At 44.8% G+C, this 21,927-nt stretch overlaps 1 protein-coding gene across 1 annotated transcript in view; it reads right to left on the bottom strand.

Annotated features, from left to right (window-relative positions):
* The window catches only part of TRHDE (thyrotropin releasing hormone degrading enzyme), a 366,839-nt gene extending 345,173 nt beyond the window's left edge, over nt 1-21,666 (bottom strand). The window contains exons 1-3 of the mRNA XM_055328866.1: nt 21,205-21,666; nt 20,778-21,169; nt 7,528-7,801 (exon numbers count right to left, since the gene is read on the bottom strand). Of these exons, the coding sequence (XP_055184841.1) occupies nt 7,528-7,801; nt 20,778-21,169; nt 21,205-21,666 (1,128 nt within the window). The remainder of the gene's footprint in view (nt 1-7,527; nt 7,802-20,777; nt 21,170-21,204) is intronic.
* Nucleotides 21,667-21,927: the final 261 nt, after the last annotated feature.

The following is a 21,927-nucleotide window of genomic DNA, read 5'->3' as shown; positions in this document are numbered from 1 at the left end:
TCACACCTGTCTTGTTAAAATGAGATCCAAGTTTTATTTCAGTAGGAAACTACAAGGAATGATCCCATGTTTTAAGTGTGTTTATACAATATCATCACTGGAACTCCAGCATCAGAAACATGTATCATGTGTATCTGTGAGTGTATTTTCCTGGGTGTGGGTATTTATAATATACATCACCACTACAAATTTTGTGTATCCCTCCTCTTGTAGTCAGTCCACATGATAAAACTAAAAAATGCTTGCAACACTTGATTTTTCCCCGCATGCCTTCGCTAAAAACTCCTCTTTTTTTAGCAATATACCCTTCATCCTGAAGTGAGGCAGAGAAGCCATGTTTCTATGATGTGACTCCATATGTGTACTTGTCTAAACAGTGACCAGAGATGAGCACATGACCCCAACAGGGGCAATCAATAATACTCCCTATGAGTTTGGGAGTTTATAAAGGTCACTTTTTCTCTTGGTCCTCTATGGCAATATGCAAAACTTGGGAACTTCTGATGGCAATATTATACCATGTGAATCAAAGAACAGAAGAAGTCTGTCCACAGTGAGCAAAACAAAACAGAAGAAGCACCGATGAGGACCTGCCGTAGGATTCCCAAGTTTCTCTCAGGGCTCCAAGTCCCAGATCGTCCCTGACCTGGGCTGCCTTGAGATATCCCAATACCTTCCTAATAAATTTTGCTTTTTGCTTAAGCTCAAATTGAGTTTCTATGACTTGCTAATAAAAAAATGCTGACAAATAAAATTTCATATATCCAGTTAAAATAGGATGAACAGATCACCTGGGCCATGTAGATTGTGCATCCAAGATTGGCCAACAGAAATGAAAACCCTCATTGGTTGCGATAGCCAATTCAGAATACATTGTGAATCTGGAGGGCAGAAACATTCTATTATGTCACATTCTTGACTGCTCTTCTGCTTCCCCAATGTTTACTTATCCTTATGTTGTGTCCCTCACCAAGTCCTTTAAAAAAAATCCTTCCTTTAAAATGCCTTTCATATCTATACTACCCTATCCATTTATATTATAACTACTCTAGTTCATAGTTTCTTAGGTAAATGAGCCCCTAACCCTACTCTCCTCATGTCCACATATTTTCCACGCTTTTCTCAGGCAGATTATAAAAATTAAACAGGTCAAGACTCCAGTTTTTACATTTTCAGTGGCTCTTATTGTTAACTGAACAAAATCTTAACACTTAGCCAGGCATTAAGCTCTTTCACAATCTAGTTTCCACATACCTCTCAAACTTATATATCCCTACTCCCCTCTAGGATTCCTGAATATATTATCAATTTATTTGTCATCATCAGAGTGAGTACAATGTGTCGGGCACTGTGCTAATGATTCTATAAACATAATCTTCTATAATACATATAGCAGTGTTGCTTTCAAACAAGTCTGCAAAGCCTTTGACACTATTCCTATTGCAAGATGGGGTCTATGTTCCCTTTGCTAGATTCTGGGCCAACCTAAGTTTGCTACTAATACAGTGCACTAGAAGTGACACTGTTTAACTTCTTAGGCTAGGCAAGATAGCTATTCCTTGCTAAAAGAAAGAGAAGAAAAAGATAGTGACTAATATAATCTATGTAACCATTTATAATGAACTGAACAGGCAGTGTAAACCCCTGGGTACACTCACCTTTGGAGGCCCACCAGGAACAAGTCTGACAACTGTAGGCCACCATGCTACAAGGTAGCTTGGGCCACATGGAGAGACCATCTCTCCAGATGAGAGCCTCGACTGAGGGGCCAGAAACAGCCAACAACAAGCAAAGATGCTTAGTAAAGACGCCTCCAGATGATTCTGGCCCCTAGGTGTCAAGTCATTACTACAGTCAAACCCTTCCACCTGAGACATTGTAGAGCAGAGTCCTCCCCGGCTCTGTGCTGCCTATATTCATGATGCACAGGATCCGCCAGCATAAGAAATGGTTATTTTTTATTGCTAAGTTTCAAAGTGATTTCTAATTTAGCAAGATCAATTGGGACCAACTTCAGTACCTGGAAGTAGGGCACTGTCATAGCAAAAGGCTTAAAACATGAGGCACTGGCTTTGAGATTGAACTGTGGGTGACAGTAAATGATCCTTGAGGGGGCCTTGTATCAGAAGATTCAGGGGCTTTAAGGAAGCTGTTGGTGACAGATTGATGGACGTTAAGGTAAATGGTATTGAAAGCTGAAGGAAAGAGGTCCTCTGTCACAAAGTAGAAGCAAGTCTGGCAATACTGCTATCTGTAATGCTATGGAAAACAAGAAAGAGAACTATTAAACTGTATTTTCTAGCTCAGAAGACTTTCAAGCAGAACATGGAATGTGCCACAGCACCTTCTTTCTGGTCATAAAAAAATCCAAAACAGGAGATACGAGCCTAAGAACAAACTGTCCAGTTTCCAAGCAAAATTTGGAATAGGACATACTGAGCTGGAAATGAAAACTCTTTCTCCTTCCTAGCCTCTCCAGATGGCAAAAAACTCTCAAAGTAAGAATCAGACTCAGGGATAAAATATACAGGTCACTGTCAGGAAAAGATGAGCTAAAGATAAAGCCAAGAACACAACTTCAGGAACTGTCAAGACTTCAAACACTTTTAAAATGATGCCCTTCAAACCTTTTCAAACAGTCAAAAGGTTTTCTAAGAATCTTAAGGGTGTGTCTTATAAACCTTATCTGTTCAGTAATAGAGCGTCTAAGAGTGGTATGAGCATTATTCTGCAAAGCCTCAAAATACACAAAGGCTCATATTAAAGAGACCCATGGTTTTGTCTTGGAATAGATATAACTTGACACAAAAAGTCAAGTTTTTTTACTTTTTTTAAGATTTTATTTATTAATTCATGAGAGGCACAGAGAGAGAGAGAGAGAGAGGCAGAGACACAGACAGAGGGAGAAGCAGGCCCCATGCAAGGAGCCCAACATGGGACTCGATCCCGGGTCTCCAGGATCATGCCCTGGGCCAAAGGTGGCAGTAAACTGCTGAGCCTCCTGGGCTGCCCTCAAGTTTTTTTAAAAAATAACTATACCTGTTTGGACTCAAAGCAACGGAGCCAATGCAAAACATAAAAATAAAAATAAGCCTTCAGACCCCTAATTTTTTACTGATAGGAAACAAGCTGAGAAGGCTATTCAATTGCAAACACAAACTAATTTTTAATTACAAAAGAAAAGATGCCTTAAAAAGCAAAACTAAGAGCTGATGGGGCCAAGTAATAGGAAGGATAACTCACAGGGAACAGCACTAAGCCATAATCTTAAAATTGCCAACATGTGCCCAGTTGGGTTTCAGAACTGCTATGGGCCAGTGACTGCTATGTCCTCCCATTTTCTCCATTCTTGAATAGGAAGTCCTATTGAAAAAATCATATTCCCACCTCACCATTGTCTGTTGAGGGAGAGAAGATAGATAACATGTCTCTTTAGTTAAAAGGTCTTCAGAGCAACAAAAACCATGTCCAAGAAACCAAACCCAAATAGTCTCATCTGCACCTAGACCTAAATTAGATGGTGAGATCCTGGATCTCAGACTTCAGTCTGATGTCACAAAGTAGTGAGACCTCTTGGCGAGTGTACTCTATACATGAGATGAATATAAATAATTTGTGGTCCGAGAAAAGATGTATTGATTTAAAAACATGTCCACAAATTTGCTGACACTCCCTATCAAGAGGTGGGATATATGCCCTCCCCCAGCAAATCAGAACCATGGTTAGTGACTTATTTGTAACCATCAGAATGCAGGAGAAGCAATGATGTTTATGATTATAATAACCATACACTATCTCCCGTAGACATCCTATAGATATCCCTATCTCTTTGTCTTTTCTTAGTAACATTTCCCACTAAGAATTATATGCACACATCATCTGCCTTTCTAAGACCAAATCATCACTCAGGGTCATATTAAATCCTGTCTCCTCCACAAAGCTCATCATAAGACCCCAACCTTCGCAATTTCTCCCTCTTCTAAACAGTCTTGAACTTATTTTCTACAACTTGCATTTCCCAATTAGTGAACGTATTACTAATACACAATGAGTTGGGGATCCCTGGGTGGCGCAGCGGTTTGGCGCCTGCCTTTGGCCCAGGGTGCGATCCTGGAGACCCGGGATCGAATCCCACATCGGGCTCCCGGTGCATGGAGCCTGCTTCTCCCTCTGCCTGTGTCTCTGCCTCTCTCTCTCTCTCTCTCTCTGTGACTATCATAAATAAATAAAAATTTAAAAAAAATAATAATACGCAATGAGTGAATTTATTGTTTCTCTGACACATATTCCTTGGCTACCCTCTTGAATTATGTCCCTAGGTAAGGGTTGAAAATCCAAAGGCCTACAGAATGAAAGCAGGTAATACCCAACAGTGAAGTTGACATGGTGCAAAAGAAAAAAGTGGTCTGGGTGAGGTTACACTAGGAAGCAAATGCCCCAGGTAAATGGGTCAGCCACCACCCAGTCATAGCACACTGATTTTATCCATAGCAAATATTACCACCTGATAATACATTTATTTGCTTATTGTTACTCTCTCCTCATTAGAATGTAAGTTCCCTGAGGGCAGGAACATTGTTGTTTGTTTGCTGCTATATCACCAAAGCCTAGACAAATACCTGACACTCAATCAGTAAATATTTATTGAAGGAATAAATAAGTGAACAATAATTGCTAAGTGGGAATGTGAGCCCAATGTGACAAGATCTTCCCAATTTCAAGAGAAGCCAGAAATACATAATTTTATGTGCACTCTCTCAATTTCTAAATATCGACAATTAATTACAAAAATATTAAGCTATTTTAGGGATGGGTCAACAAAATATATCTGCCAGCTTGGATACATCTGAAAGACGCACATGCAATCGCTGTACTAGAAGCATCTTAGAGTTTCTTTTTTTAACCTAATTACTTAGGATAGTGCCTTGCAAAGTATAGAAAACTTGAGAAGTAAATGATGATGCTTCAAATACACACATTTGAGGCACTGTTACCATTCAGCTGTAAATTATTAAGATGCTACTCTAGCTACACTCTCACATCTCAAAGAAAACTGCGTCAGCTTCTGATCCAAAATGACCACATAGACTTCACATGACTGTTTCACACCCAAGATCCTAAAGCTAAACTTCCACTCCTTCCAGCTGTTAAGAGTTCAGAAATGTGATTCCTATGTGCTCCTCGCCAGTAATAAAGAGAAAAGGCAATGAAAATAAAATAGATTGGATATCCAAGGGGTGACTGAGAAAAAGAACCAGCTTTAAACTGTGTTTCCGCAGTTGATAAATAAGGGCTCCCAGTGGCAATTTTGTTTTCCTTTTTATTATCCTTAGTATTTTTAGATTATAAAACCCAAGATTTTATTTCAGTTGACCTTTCGATGTTCTCTGGTAGCATGTTTTATCTTTTCTACATAAAAATTATTAAGTAGGAATTTTAAAATGTTTACTAATTACTTGGATTCTTAACTCTAATAAGAGTCACATCTAAATAATTAGAGTGTGTCTGGTTTTAAATATGGGTCACTTAGCAACAAGCTTAATTGTATAGGGCTGAGAACACTTTAAAGATGCTTTAAAGGAAACCTACTAAAAAACAAAACAAAACAAAAAAAACAGTACCAGTGTGCCCTATACTACAAGTTGACGCACAGCAAGCCAGTCATCAACTTTTGAAGACGTCAAAGTAAATGAGATGTCTTGGTGTTCCTTTCTGTGTGTGGCCCAACATGTATTGAAGTGTTAAAGTTCAATAAACTTGAAGTTTTCATAGGAGACATCAACAAACATCAGAGGAATTCAACATATCAAATAAGTTGAGAAGAGTAAAATGTTTTCTGGCCCTCTACAGCCAGCTATAAGGACCTGATTTTAATGATTATGTAGATTAATTCACTGTACACAGTTCTTCAATAATGGCATTAATTTTTATGCAAGCATATTTTATTTTTTTAAATAGGTCCCACAGTGATTTAAATCGAAAGTAACACTGAGAAAAATTTACTTATCTAGAACTATTTTTCAAAATGTAGGTTGTTATAAACCTATGAACTTCCTACAGAACAAGAATATAGATTTCTATTAATTCCTTTTTACATTCGAGCAACACTAAATATGATGGCCACTGGATGGGGAAAATAATTACTTGAATTCTTCTACAGATATACAGCTAAAATGATGAAACAGAGTTCCCAGGGTACATGGGGAGAGAAAGCCCAAAATTTGGGATCACACCAACAAAAGTTTGTCTTGTAGCTCTACCATTTGTTTACTTTTTGACTTTGGGTAAGTTACCTAATCTCTTTAAACCTCAATTTACTTTATTCATCTAGAAAAACGGAATCATAATACTTTGCTTTAGGGGTGACATAAAACTTAAAATAGATGTGTATTTATTGTGTAAGCCATTGAAATGATGAGGAAGTTGTTAAGTCAGCATGGCCTGACCTGGCGTGACTAGTGCAATCCAACAGCATGCAAAAAATGCTTAGAACACCATGCTGTCACAGATGATAGTTGTCACAGACAGTTCAATTGATTCTTATTATAAATCGAATGCAGAGCATGACTTCTCAGGCTTCCTATATATCATGCTCCCCTAAGAACACATCTCTACGCAGTTGGGTGTTACCGGCTAAGAGAAGCGTTATACCCTTTAGAAATTCTAGCACATGGACAGAAGAACTTGTGAACAAAAATGTTCACCGAGCATTGTCATTAATCTTTCAAAATCAGAAAAATTAAAATGTTTCGCTCAACCCATTCTATTCAGATAAACCACAAAACATAATTTTACGCAATTTTACGCAAAAACTAAAATGAAATAAAAATAAGGTGCAGAATGATATCTATAATATAAAACACATGAGATTTTAAAGCACGGCATCTATTGCAGAAATATATATATATATATATATATATATATATATATATATACATACTTGACAATTGTATGATAATATGCATGGAAATGGCAAACATCAAATTCAGAACAGTAGTCATCTCTAAAGGAAGAGGCAAGGTGATGAGATCAGACGGGTGTACACAGAGGGCTTCGACTCTACCCACTGTGTATTACTTTCTCAAAAACTAAGTTACACGAGAGCAAAGATGGTAAAACGTTTAGATTCTCTATAGCTGGCTAGTAGGTTTGTGGAGTTTATTATATTATTCCTTACATTTTCTGGATATTTGAAATATTTCACAATAAAAAGAAACAGCTTTTCCCAGGCATATAAACAAAAAGCAATTTGCCAAGTAGACAACAGGTGTTTTAGCAATACTCTGAAGATCAAGAGGGACTGGGATGGCGGGGGAGGTGGCGAAAGGGACAAGAGGGCTGGGCATGAAAAAGACAGTTTTGTTAGACTCTTGAGACGAGAAGAGTCTGACCCTTCCCAAGGGTTAGCAAAAGAATTTAGCCACATAAGAAAGAAGAAATAGTCTTATAAAACAATTCATGGTTAATCCAGAAATCAGATGACCATACAGTGTGTACATTATCTAAAAACATATTTAAAATACTTACTGCAACCCCACTCTTGGTGGTAGTTTCTCTGTATGTGAAGTTGCAAATCGCCCAGGCTAAATAATATGTAGACATGAGAGGGGTCTGTGAAAAGTGATCCGTAACCCATCCATCTTCCTCAAAAACGGAAGTTTCCACTGGCATATTCGATAGAGATAAATAGGTTGCTTGATGCTTGATGCTAATTTTGAAAGTGGCCTTGTAGATTGGCTCGTCAAAACAAGGAAATGCCTTTCTGGCATGTGTGGGCGAAAACTGCGTAACACCGAGGAATCTGGAAAAAAGAAAATGACATTCTGAATTACATTTATGGCTTGAGTTAAGTTATGACCATTTTACATGCTTCTGCTGATAATATATTTTGCCAAATCACAAGGTACTTTTTTTGAACCGAACTTAAGTACATGAAGAGCATGAAAGAATAATTTATATATATATATCCCCAACAATAAAAATTCTTCGGGGGAGTCTCTATCTCAATAAAGGAAATTCTCTAAACCCAGACCAGTGCTTAATATAAATAAATAAATAAATAAATAAATAAATAAATAAATAAACTAAACAATACCGAGAAACAACTCATTGGCATCCCTTGGTAAAAATTGGAAAATAATAGTTCTCCTTTTTGGTACGCCCCCACTTTCCCCACTTTCTCCTCTAAAGGTGTACAAGTAACGACAGGGAAACTAAAATCCAAAAGTCGTCATCAAATACATGCAGAATATAGATCACCAGTGGGAAACACCTGTGCCCTCAAATTTTAGCTAGACATGGGCTGATTTTGTTAAGGACTTTGAAACCTGACAAAAGTTGGTCTAAATTCTGGCTTTACAACATTCTCAGCTGTATCACCCTGAATGATTACTATATTTCCCTAAGGCTTGGGTGTTCGTTGCTTGAAAGGAAATAATCAAGCCTAACTTTTAAAAAGTACTATAAAGCTTAGTGGGAGAAAAAGGATACAAAGAACATATCACTGCGAAAGATGAAGAGCAACCATCAGGCAGTTAATAAAGGGCAGTCAGTAATTCACAAGGTCTTTAGCCTTTATTGGAATGATTTTTTTTAAGATTTATTTATTTATTCGTGAGAGACACAGACACAAGAGAGAGGCAGAGACACAGGCAGAGGGAGAAGCAGGCTCCCTCTGGGGACTCCGACGTGGGACTCGATCCCAGGACCCCAGGATCACCCCTTGAGCCAAAGGCAGGCGCCCAACCACTGAGCCACCCAGGCGTCCCATTTCTTGGAATGATTTAACGCATGATTATATTGAAGAATCCAGAGACTCTTGGTTTTTACGACTCCTAATATATATTTATTACATAAATTATAAATTCGGTATTATGTTAATATAATACATGCAAATTCATAAAATAAATATCCATATAATAAGCATGTCAATGTGCATATATGTGTACATATCTATATAAACTATATCCTATGCCCTCAGGTTTTCAGATCAAGCTGCAAAGTTGCATCTCATTAAAACTCTAATAAGACGCAACCTCTATATTCTTTCACGGTTAGGGTTACAAATGAAAATACTCAAACTAGGTACTTTAAGGACACTGTCCTACCTTGCAAAAGAAGCCATGATTTATGATAACATTCGTGACACAGATCAATTAAACTTCTGATAACACTAGTCACAAAACTCGATATAAGGCAAGTCATCACCAGACCCCTCAGAAAACATTACTGAGTGCTGAAGTCCTTTCTTTAAAAGGCTCTTTTCCCCATAAGTAGTCCTGCCACCACTCCCCTCTCCATCATCCACGGTGCTCACGGTTAATCTAACGTGGCACACTTTCCCACTGAGCCCAAACCCGGTCTCAAAATTATTCTCAGCATAGCACTTCAGGCAGCTACCACCAATCAATAGGAGTTGACATGTGCATTGAATCTTATTGGCTATCCCTGGCTCAAACCATCAGATGTAAATGTTTATACCTTTTTAACACTATGAAGCCTACATTTATCATTGAGAGTCTGCTTTTTTAAAAGTTAATTTTGAAATAGAGAAAAATAAGACATTCTAAAGATGAATTATATACTTAACTCTCAGAAAGAGGATTTGGGGCAAATTATCTTGGAAACGGTAGTGGGTTGCTACATACCAGGCTTGGGTAACTGCCTGGGCCTATTTTTCCATTAGTAAAAGGAAAATAATAATGCGTCCTAGGCCTTCCTTCCAAAGCTGTGGAGATGATAAAATGACATAATATATGGGAAAGAAGTTTTAACTACAAATCTTCAGACAAATATGAGGCTAAAGTTGGAAGCAATCTTAGAAACAAATTGTCCGGCTCTCATAAACTTCTAAGAAGAAAAATGGTTCCAGTAGGCTTAAGTGATTTGTTCAAAGTGACACCAGCAATTAGTGTAAAGCTGAATCTGGAAGTCACATTTTCTGCATCTGAGTAAAAAGTAGTTATATTTCAAGAACAGTAAAATAACCTTTAGCCATAATTTATAAACAACATTTTAGTTTGACTATTGGTAATAAAAGGTTCTTTTTTTCCAAACGTGCCAGGACTGTGGTAATATTTTCCCTTATGGTTTTCTATTGAGAGTCATATAGTTTTGTTTAATCAAATATCAGTGCTTTTTAGCTAAAATGAACCCACTTACAATTTTGTCTTCGTTTGCTTCTGTCTTTCATAATGTTTTTGAATCTCATCTTTCCATCTTATTAATAGAAATGCCCACTGAGCTTGATATTTCTTTCCTGAGCTGTTTAAAAGTTACCCACAGGATTCCACAGATGGGGTAAAAAGTGTTCCTTTTTAACTTTCAAGTTATCAGAACTCCAGCTCCACCACGGAACAGATATCATCTGCTGTGTGTGAGTTTTTCACTGTATTAGGTACATGGTAGGATTTTTTTTTTAAGATATAACCACTTTTGTCCTTAAGGTCATAAAGTAGACAACTCATCCTATTGTGGGGGAAGTTCTGTAAGAGTTCAACAGAAGGGTTGCAATTAGAATGTATGAGTCACTAAGTAAAAATCAAAGGTGTCTTTGGCATTCAGTAATTAATGGGTGGGAATTTATTAGATGTAGAAGATTACCTCTGGGTTAATTAGAAATTAATAAACCAAATATTTATGTAGAAGAGTCATGCTGTTCAGTCTCTTTTCGCCTTACATAGTAAGTAAATATGTTGGTAAAGCTACCAATTTAAGTCACTGATTCTCAGGGTTGAAGGGAATATAAAGACCATCTAGTGTCTTTTTCTGCAATTAATATTCCTAATGAATTCACACACACAGTATATATCTATGCACAGAGGGCCACCATATATTCTGATAATGTCTAAATGAGGAAATACCAATTTCACAGTCTGGCAACTGAGGACGATTGCAATTGAATTTCAATTCGGTATTTAGGAAGTCAAAAGAAGTCCCTTGGTAAAGAAGAGCAGTCGGACTAGATTACTTTTTAGGTCTTTTCCAAGCCCAAGATCCTATAACTGAACAAAATCGAGAAATAAAATATTCCCTGAATTTGATGAGATTTTTCAAATATTAAATTACGCTACCGCTAAACAGCTTTTTACCACAAGCTCTTGTAATAACATGTTTCTCTTAATCATCGTCCTTGAGTATTCGATGCTGAGGAGAAAAAGATAAATATATATGCTTCCTTCCCTCGAGGAGTTTATACTCTTAATAAAAGGAATTAAACAAATATCTAAACAGGTATTATACAAAAGGTCGTGGCCAAAGAGGAAGATGTAGGAAGAAACTACCACCTCCCGAAACAAGGCTTCTCAGTCTCGGGACCACTGACATTTTAGGTTGGACAACTGTTCTTTGTTGGGGGCTGTCCTGTGCATGGCAGGGTGTTCAGCAGCATCCCCGGGGGCCCTGCCACTAGGCGCCGGTAGCCCTTCCCAGCCTGGCTTTGCAACCCTGGGTGGGGAGGTGGGTGGGGGGGCAATTCACCCAGTTGAGAAGCACCTGCCTCTGGAGCCCAAGAGGCTTCATGGAGGAAGAAGCATAAGAGTTGGTCTTAGGGCCTGGGTAGTATTTTAAAGGTCAGAAGCAGATGAAGTGAGGAAGTTGACTCGAGATAGCACAGAAACGACCCTTTAAAGAAAGGGTTAACTTGCTTATTCAGTTGGTATGAAGTCTGTTCTCCTGCATGCTGGCTGGGTCAGGTCTCAGCACTGGGGGCCCATCCCTAACATCTCTCTCACCCTCGGTACTCCCCTATTTCATAAAGAGACCGAGGTCGAGGCTCTGTTCCCCCAACAGGCGACAGCGTCCCTTGCATTTCCAAGATACAATTCTGTCTTGGTTTTATGTATGTTAAGATTGCCTCCAATTGGTGGAAGAGAGACTTCTTTTCTGTTGACTGTCACTAAAACCAACAAAGAGGCCCCTAAACAAGGGGACTTGGAATGGAAAATATTGAATTTGGGTTTTAAGTAAGGCCGCACTGAGTTGCAGGTGGTAGCAAGACACCAGATAGAAGAAATACCAAAAAAAAAAAAATCAATTAAAAATAGAAAACATTTTACTATATGGTATGGATACGACATACACATGTAAATGCAGGGAGAAGTAAATATAAAACAGCAGGAGGCAGAAGGTAATAGGGACAATTATTTCGTTTTCTGTTTTTCTCCTGCTTTTTTCAAACAAAATCATTTTAATCTTTTAATGAATCTCTCCATTACCATAAAAAAAATGCCACTTCCAAAAGTGACATCCTACAAGTGCCATTCCAGGAATGTCACTCCAGCATAACTAGAAAAATATAATATACATGTATTTTAATTCTCTTCCATCTAAAATAAATTACTTTATTTCTTAACAACTTGCCCATTTGACATTTTGGTTGAGCTAAGAAGGAGAGCGTTCAGCTCTGCGTTGCCTCTGAAGGATACCGAGAATTGATTTCTTCTTATTTCTGCGGAAGTTCACCAGGCAAGCTACTTGTGTCAAGTCATTATGATAAGATCCAGCAGAAGTAATGCATTAACGTCGGTTGATATTGCCAACAAATTACTGTATGTGATGCAAAACAATTTCTGTTCCATTATTTTCAGTTTGCCTTTTCATAAAGTTAAAATAGGCAGAGAAAAAAAAAAGCAACAACAACATTTGCATGACCCTGTTAGCATTCAGATTGATTCATGCCTTTTCACGGTGGAGCCCACCCAAACCCAGAGAACCTCACAAAAGGCACGCCCTACTCCAGAGATTTCCATTTGGGCCACATGTATGCATGCCACACACACAGCGGTGACCAAGGGCCTCTGGACTTCCCTCTGTTGCTACTGTGATTTGCCTGGTGTTGCAATAGGTTCAGACTGTTGATAAAAACTCCCCAAATCTAAAGAAAAGTCCCAATAGAAACATCTAGTTACTATTCAACTGTTTGCAGGAGATGGACTCAGGTGCAAGGTCATGGAAGTTACGTGTGTCCCGTTTAAAGTTAAGGCTGTTGATCAAAATGCAAACTATTACTCAATGGCAAAACGTTTTAAGCCCAAACGGGCCGTTGTTTAGACTGTGTGTTTTTATGTACTTCAATGAGTCATTAAACCTCTGCCATTTCAGAAGAAAAGTGCTCCTGCTGAATATTCAGTGCTACACGCAAGCGTGTAATCTATTTTTTTTAAATAACCATTCTAGTAGACTAAAAACATAATGCAATAATGCCAGCAATATGTATGTAGGAAGTGGTGCATATGTGAATAATCGTGTTATAAAAACAGAGCACAATATTCATAATTGTTTTCCTCCTTGTGTACTAAATACTCATCAAAATTGAGTCCTGAGTGCTTGACCACCACTGATGAAGAGTATCATGAAGGCGCCACGATTACCTTTGCAGACCGCGATATTGGGTTCTCGTAAAAATAAATAAACTAGTGTCTGAGGTTCATTTGTTGAGTATCGGGAGGAGGCAGAGCATCCCAAGTAAGCATCATAAAGTACAGCCACCGTCAGGACTCCGGGGAAGTCTTGGAACAGAAGCTGATGACTAGGGTGCCCTCCTCTTGGCACTTGCTGCGCTGGCCTCCAGGGGACGGAAGGCCCCGGTCTCTGCTGTCCTCACCCCGGCCGAGAGCATATGAGGAGAGCTGTGCACCTGCTGGCCTCACCGGCCCCCGGCCCCCGGCCCCCTGCACAGGTGTCCTCCCCGCTGCACCCTCCTCCTCAGGTGTCAAGGCCCTGCTTCCCCTCCCCTGTCTGCACTGGGCTCGTGGGGCGGAACCAAGAGCACCAGAAGGGACGTCCACAGCCACCACCACCCACCAGCTGGCTGGCAAGCAGAGCGCCGGGGCGGGAATCCTGGCCCTACGGGACCTGGCCCCAATGCAACCAGTGGACGCCCCGCCTCCGAGTCATATAATGATATTGATGCCCCCAAGCAAGTTCACCGATGGGCACACGAGGCTCTAAGGGCTTTACCACCTAACTCGTGATCCTCACCATGACCCTACGACACAGGGTTTCATTATCCCCATTTTCCAGGTGAGGGTACCAGGCACAGAACAGCCAGGAAATCTGGCCAGGGTCAAGGGGCAGAGGCAGGACCTGGGACCGGCAGCTGGATCCTGCGTCCCAGAATACCCTACGCATGCACCTGCTTTTCCATCTAACAGCACAACCCAAAGTGGCTGGGCCCTATTCTTACAAGGGAACAAAAGTAACCAGGAGGGGTCACCTTTGAACTCCATTCTTTGTCTACCCATCCCCGGAGTCTTTTTTTCTTTTTTTTCCAGCTGTATAGTCATAAGGAAAGATGTGAATAATTACATTAAAATGTTCCCTCGCGAGTGAACACAGGTATGCGGTGGGAGGAAGCCACTCACCCCATCCCTGGAAAACCAGAGCTGGAGCTTCCTGAGCCATGCAACCACTCATTTATTCAAAAACGGGGGAGGCAGGACAGCCCAGCCGGGGCGGTGCAGGGGGCTCACCCTGCCCACCTTCTTCCCGACACCATCAGACCCTGTGGCCGCGTGGGGTCCCTCCGGATTGGCCAGGAAACCGAGAGCGGGCAGCATGTTTCCTCTTGTATTCGCCCGAGTTCCACGTGGCAAGTGGGGAGGCCCTGCCCGAGGAGAGAGCATCCGGCCTCCAGCAGCAACACGCAGGGAGACACGGGACTTTGAGAAACTTGGGGGGGGGGGCAACCCGGCCACCTCTGTGAATCTGAAAGCAGGTTAAAGGACACGCGGATAACCAAAAGGACGTGGACGATTTTGACGATGATGATGGTCACCGCCAGCTGGAGGGAGGAGCATGGGGGCAAGGGGAACAGCCTTACCCACCATGAAAAATGCCCTAAACATCAATCCTTCCTTCTTTGCCCCTTTTACATCATTCCTGGAGGCTGTGCGCAAAGAAGGGAGTCTTATTCTTGCCATCACAAGGACAAATGTCCCCATCCTCAGCCAACCTAAACCATCACCCTCAAGCCCGTCCCCATACCCGGTGGTGAGAACTGGTTTGAGGAGATAAACATGCTTTGCAGACCAAACAAGGCACAAGGTCCACTTTTGTCTGAAAGAGATTGGGAGCCGACCGGCCTACTTTGTACAAAGAAAACCACCGGCAAACTAATCCAAGTCTTTGAGAGGAATATAGAGTGTATCACCGTCCCAGGTCATCGAATCAGATGGCACCACGGAAAACACGGCAAGACCAAACACACATTGTCTGGATTTTCCTACCTCAATGAGTCATCACCCATTATTAACTAATCAAGGTTTTTTTTAAGACTATTTTCTAGATGTGGGTTCCTGGTAGCATTCTGAATTGGGACCCAAATCCAGCACTGGATGGACTCAGTCTGGGCCACACGGTCATGTGTGCCTGTCGGGAAAACAATGAGCTAAGTCCACTAAGGATTTTTATCCTAAAAAAATAAAATAAAAAAATATATAAAAATAAAAATTTTATTTTAAATAAAATTTAAAAAAAGTTTTCATAGGAATAAATGGTTCTTGCAGATTTTTCAGTTCAGAGGCTTCCACAGAGGAGCAAAAAGACATGAACTCTAACTTGGTCGTGTGAAGATGCTGCCTCACCAGTGTGAATGCGGCAAATGAGGCTGCTTCCCGTATACCAGCAATGTGGTGTTTTCTAGCTTTTTTTTAAATATCATGATTATTAATTCAAACCAGAAAGGTACAAGGCATCAAGCCGTGTACACTAATACCACAGAAGATCAAACGCCGATCCAGAAAATCCTCTCTTCTCTCCACGAGGGTTTTTTTTTTTTTTTTTTTTGCAAAAGAGTTCTTTGCAATTCTCTTGGAGAGCCACAATGTTATTTTCCCATTTTACTGGGAGATCACGGTCTCTCTTTCAATAATCCTTTATAGAAAAAGCCCACCCATTTCCATCTCCTCTTCTGTGACTGTGGCATGTTATGGACCCAATCAAAGTTTGTCCAAAAAAAAAGCAAAAAGCAACAAAAAACAGTCTCCCTTTTGAAAGTGGATAAAATATAAATATTCATTTACTTTGAGTAAATTTCCTCTTTCAATCCAACCATCTGGTTCTAAATTAAGGCACCCTACTTTGAACATGGGTATGCTTGCCATCTGGCTCCCCAAAAGTAGCAATTACTTCAGGTAGATGAACATACACCTAATCCTAAGCAAGTATGGGCTACTTTAGGGTACTATGGCATAAATACACACCCTTATCGTCTGCCTGCTATGCACCAACCTGAGGGGGAAATGACGGAGCTGATTCACTGCGGGGTGTGATCACCTCACATGCAAGAGAATTTACTTATTTGCAATAATCAACAAGTGGTGAATTTCCTGGGAGCCACTGGAGGGAGAGGAGCCTTGGGCTCGGAGGGCGAACCTATCCTCCCCCTTCCTCCAGTGCAGGACGGGAGCCAGGAAAGGTGAGCGTTCCCTGGAGGACAAAACCAGGCCTCATCCCATTCATCCCATGCCGGGGGGGGGGGGGGGGGGGGGGGGGGGGGGGGCCTCTTACACCTTCCGGGGCTCACAGTTCATAGCAACGGTGAAATCTGATTTTCCTGCGTTCACCCAAGTTCTTTTTTTTTTTTTTTAAGATTTTATTTATTCATGAGAGACACACAGGCAGAGGGAGAAGCAGGCTCCATGCAGGGAGCCCGATGTGGGACTCGATCCTGGGGCTATGGGATCACTCCCTGAGGCAGAGGCAGATGCTCAACCGCTGAGCCACCCAGGCACCCCTCACCCAAGTACTTTCTCACACCTCCGGGGAGTAAACCAAAGAATCAGACTGACTGGGTGTTAACGAGCTGTCTCCACACAGCCTGAGTAAGGTGGACCAGATCGGTGCTGCTCTTGTAAAAGTGTTTCCAGTTGCTCGCCCTGACGCCCCCCTGGAGGAAGGAATATGTGTGTCTATGATAAAAGCTATCCGATGATTAGCTTGGCAAAAATTACAACTCACTAAACACCAAGATATTTACTCATTAATCTGATGAAAGTTGGGGATTTACATCCTCGTCCTCTTGGAAAGTGTGTTTTAAAGTATCAAATTTACAGAGCATTTTGGAGACGAAATCATCACCAAAGTCCAAACCTGGCTGAGCTCCTGACATTGGTATGTAAAAAAAAAAAAAAAAAAAAAAAAAAAAAATTATCCAAGTAGCCATAGTAACGACAACAGTTAAAAAAAAAAAAAAAGATGGGGATCCCTGGGTGGCTCAGTGGTTTGGAGCCTCCCTTCAGCCCAGGGCTGATCCTGGGGTCCCGGGATCAAGTCCCACGTCGGGCTCCCAGTGTAGAGCCTGCTTCTGCCTCTGCCTGGGTCTCTGCCTCCCTCCCTCTCTCTCTCTCTCTCTCTCTCTCTCTATCATAAATAAATAAATAAATAAATAAATAAATAAATAAATAAATAAATCTTTTAAAAAAAGGATTTAGGGGTACCTGGGTGGCTCAGTGGGTTAAGTGTCTGCCCTCAGCTTAGGTCAGGATCTCAGAAACTGGCCCCACAAGGGGCTCCTTGCTCAGCAAGGAACCTTCTCCTTCTCCCCGCTGCTTATGCTCTCTCTCTCTCTCTCTCTCTCCCTCTACCTCTCTCTCTCAAATAAATAAGTAGAATCTTTTTAAAAGAATAAAAATAAACGATTGAATGCATGTCCACGTTCACATAATCATGAACAGAGATTTCCTTGGCCATTTCAACTCCAGTTAGAAACACTCGAGAAATTATCATATTCACTCCGGTTTCAAAGGGGAAAAACAAAACAAAAACAAACAAACAAACAAAAAACTAAAGAGAAACAAGGACTTTCTCTAAGATGCTGTTTAGAAACAAAACCGTGTTGATATTTCCAGAAGTACTGAATCCTGATTTTCTATTGAGATGCAGAGTGCAGCCACATGTGCCCCAGGTTAAACTTATAACCAAGTCATTTACATCTTTGGGAGAAAACTAAAGGAGAGTTTGGACACAAACATGCACTAGGGCTACAAGAAATCAGTTACGGGTCAAGCAGAAACATCTGGTCTTTTTAAGAGTCCTGTTAATTCGAACACACTGACCAAAACAAATTCAGTTCCAACAAATATATTTTGGCATGCCTCAAAAAAAAAAAAAAATAGGATTTGTTGGAAGCACTCATTTCGCCAGAGCAAGATTTGTCAGTGATATGCAAACTCCCACTATTGACATTTTCACATAAGCTTGTTTCCCAACACAACATGCAAATTTGCCTTCTCTGCCTTTTCCCCCATATCTGATAGGACCGTGGGTCTTAAATATATATATTTATTCTGTATTGTTTAGGACACATTGGAAGAAGCGGTGGCAGAGGGTTTCAATCGTCCACGTCTGATCGCAGGAGTTTGAAAGTGCATAATTCACACGCTCACTCCTAGCAGGCTTTGGCCGTCGTCACACAGCCAGGGAAGCGCCGGGGACGCAGCTGAGCTGCTGCACGGCTCTCTCTAAAGCCTGGAACCTAGGTCTCCGCGCCCCACTGAAATGGCCCAGCCTCCTGTACAGGAACAACTCCTGGAAGTTTCCAGACACCATGAGCCCTGGTGCATCGGAAAACCAAAGTCGGAGACCCACGTCTCCACTGATAAGCCTGCGGATGGCAGGCACGGGGCGGGGGGGGGGCACCCCTTAGAGCCCCAGGCTTCTGCTGTTGTGAAAATCATTTGAGAACAGGAGAGGCTCTCCCAGGGGCATCGTCGCTAACCTCCCACCTGCCTCTACCTCTAAGGTTGAGGATTTCTTTTTTAAGTCCCTTTCGGTTGTTTGCTGGCCCTATAGCCGTTACATTAATCCAAGTTATTTTAAATGCAATGGGTAAGGGCAAAGGGAAGAGTCCCCTGCTTATTCATTCAGCACTGTGCTTCAGAGGCGACCACCCCAGGGAGCCCCTAACAGCTAGCAGGAAGCGCTTCCAGGGCATGTCAGCGCCCATGGACACCCACGACAACCCTGTGAGGACACCACTACTATTACTGTCACCAAGTCAAAACTAAAAGCATGGGCTCCAAAGCCGAGCTGCGTGGATCTAAATCCCCGCTTTGTCGGCTCCCTATGTGAGCAACTACTTGGCTTCTCTGTGCCTCCGTTTCCCTACCTGTAAGACAGGAGGTGTCTGGAGCCCCTTCCACGCAGGGCTCTCTGGGGACTGAGTCAATACATTTTGCCAGCCAAGCGCTAGAGGCAGCCCCCTCCGGGCCCCCCAACAGCCTCATCAGCCCCTCCCAGCCGCCGGCCGGCTGGTGCTGCCTCTGGGATTTGAACCCGCTTCTGCTGGGCTCTGAAACCTGCGCTCTAAACAAGTGGTGAAAAGCCCCACAAGGGGAACCCTGGGTGGCGCAGCAGTTTGGCGCCTGCCTTTGGCCCAGGGCATGATCCTGGGGACCCGGGATCGAATCCCACATCGGGCTCCCGGTGCATGGAGCCTGCTTCTCCCTCTGCCTGTGTCTCTGCCTCTCTCTCTCTCTCTCTCTCTCTCTCTCTCTCTCTCTGACTATCATTAATAAATAAAAATTTAAAAAAAAAGTTTTGAAAAGCCCCACAAGCCTCTCAGTAAAACAGCATAAAATACCCCCAAATCTACAGAAGCATCCGAGGACCTCGCTAACGAGGCTCCGGACGCTGACAGCTAGCTTTCCCCCTTCCAACCCCGGAGTCGTTCCCAGGGGCAGTAACTCAACAACTACAACAACAGCAACAACAACAACAACAACAAAAAGCCAGAGTCACTCTGCGTGGAGAGTGTTGGCAGCCCCTGCAAGGACATTCCTCCTTGGCCCTGGGTCCCCCAGGACCCCTGTCGCCCTCCCCCTGGGTCTGTTCCCTGGACCTGCGCTGCCTGCTCCCGATCTCAACTTCCAGTTTGGGGAAACTTCAGGCAGCCAAAGCTCACTGTCAGCTGGTCGCTGGCCACCAGCACAGTGCAGGACGTCCCGTGCACGGACACCCTGCCTGGCTGGTCACCCTGCACAGACACCTGCCTGCTAGTCGCCCTGCACGGACACCCTGCCTGGCTGGTCGCCCTGCACGGACACCCTGCCTGGCTGGTCTCCCTGCACAGACACCCTACCTGGCTGGTTGCCCTGCACTGCCACCTTACCTGGCTGGTCGCCCTGCACAGCCACCTTACCTGCCTAGTCACCCTGCACAAACACCTTACCTGGCTGGTCTCCCTGCACCGACACCCTACCTGCCTGGTCACCCTGCACGGACACCCTACCTGCCTGGTCTCCCTGCACCGACACCCTACCTGCCTGGCCGCCCTGCACGGACACCCTACCTGCCTGGCCACCCTGCACGACCCTACTGCCTGGTTGCCCTGCACAGCCACCTACCTGCCTGGTCTCCCTGAACGGACACCTACCTGCCTGGCCGCCCTGCACTGGCACCTTACTTGACTGGTCTCCGTGCACCAACACCTTACTTGCCTGGCCTCCCTGCACCGACACCCTACCTGCCTGGGCTGCACCCCCAGCCTCGGGCCCTCCCGTAGCTTCCCTCGACGGCCTCCTGGCAGGCTTCTGAGGCCCCGGGGGCATGCACGGCTCCCATCGCACACCAGCACCCTCGCAGCACCGCTGCGCGCCCTGGGGCTGCGGGGCTGTGCCGCGCCGTGGGGGGAGGTGACCGCACCAGCCCCCCCCCTCCGCGTCCTGCCCCCCCCATCTCCCGGAGGTCCGGGGGTCCGCGGGGTCCCCGGGGCGGGCGTGCGGGCGTCCGAGCAGCCGGGCTGGGTGGGGCGGCCCGGGGCACCGCCTCCGTCCTACCTCCTCTCCCCGTGGAGCACGTAGGAGCTGCGGAAGAAGCCCAGCAGCTCGTTCTCAATGAGCGCGCTGTAGACGACCTTCAGGTTGTAGTTGCGGTGCGCGTCCAGGCTGCGGTTGAGCACCACCACCAGGACCTGGGTCTGCGGGTAGAGGAAGAAGCCGGCCACGGGCACGGCCCCGGCCGCGCGGTCCTCGGCCAGCTGCACCCTGTCCACGGCCACGCGGGAGGCGTGCAGCACGACGTAGCGGGTGCGGTTGGTGCACGCGACCTCCACGTTGACCTCCCCGGAGAAGGTGAAGTTGTCCATGAAGGCGGTGAGCATCAGGTTGTAGTGCAGCGGCTTGAGGTGGCCCGGCAGGCGCAGGTGCGTCCAGGGGTGCTCGCGCTCGGGCTCGCGCTCAGGCTCCCGCTCCCGCTCCGCTCCGCGTCCGACGGCGGCCGCGCGGCCGGGGCCCCGGGGGTGCTGGCCTCCCCGCCCGCCTGCGGGTCGCGCCGCGCGGGCCCCGGGAGGCTGGCGTTGCCGCCGCGCGCAGGGAGGCCGGGGGCGCCGCCGGGGGCGCCCGGCCCGCACCCGTCGAAGCGCAGGCTGAGCAGCACGGCGAGCGCGGTGACCGCCAGCAGCGCCACGATGCACACGGCGAAGGCCAGCACCAGCCGCCCGTGCACCGCCGAGGGGCGCTCCGTGCCCCGGGGCCGCGCCCCCGCCAGCCCCCGGCCGCCCGCGTCCCCGTCCCCCATGGTGGCCGCGGACGGCGAGCCGCCGGCCTCGGCCCCCTCCTCCTCCTCCTCCCCTTCCTCCTCCTCCTCCTCCTTCCTCCTCCTCTTCTTTTTCTTCTTCTTCTCTCTGCTCTCCTCGTCTCGCGCCCCCCGCGCGCCGTCCAGGGCCATCACACAGCCTCCTCCTCCTCCTCCTCCTCCTCCGCCCCCGCCCCCCCGGCACCCCCCGCGGCCGAGCCGCCCGGGCCGGCATCCGAGAGCGCAGGCGGGCCGGGGGCCGCGACGCCGCGCCGGGTCCCCTCGGGCGCCCCCCGCGCGCCCCCCGCGCCCCCCGCGCGCCCCGGACGCGCCCAAGTTGGGGAACGCTACTCGCGCGGCCCCCGCCCCCCGGGCTCGCCGGCCCCCGCGCGCGCCTCCCCAGCGGCTTCCCGC

The sequence above is a fragment of the Nyctereutes procyonoides genome, unplaced genomic scaffold (genome assembly GCF_905146905.1).
Source record: "Nyctereutes procyonoides isolate TBG_1078 unplaced genomic scaffold, NYPRO_anot_genome, whole genome shotgun sequence".
NCBI lineage: Eukaryota > Metazoa > Chordata > Mammalia > Carnivora > Canidae > Nyctereutes > Nyctereutes procyonoides.
This window is presented reverse-complemented; position numbering and strand designations above follow the sequence as displayed.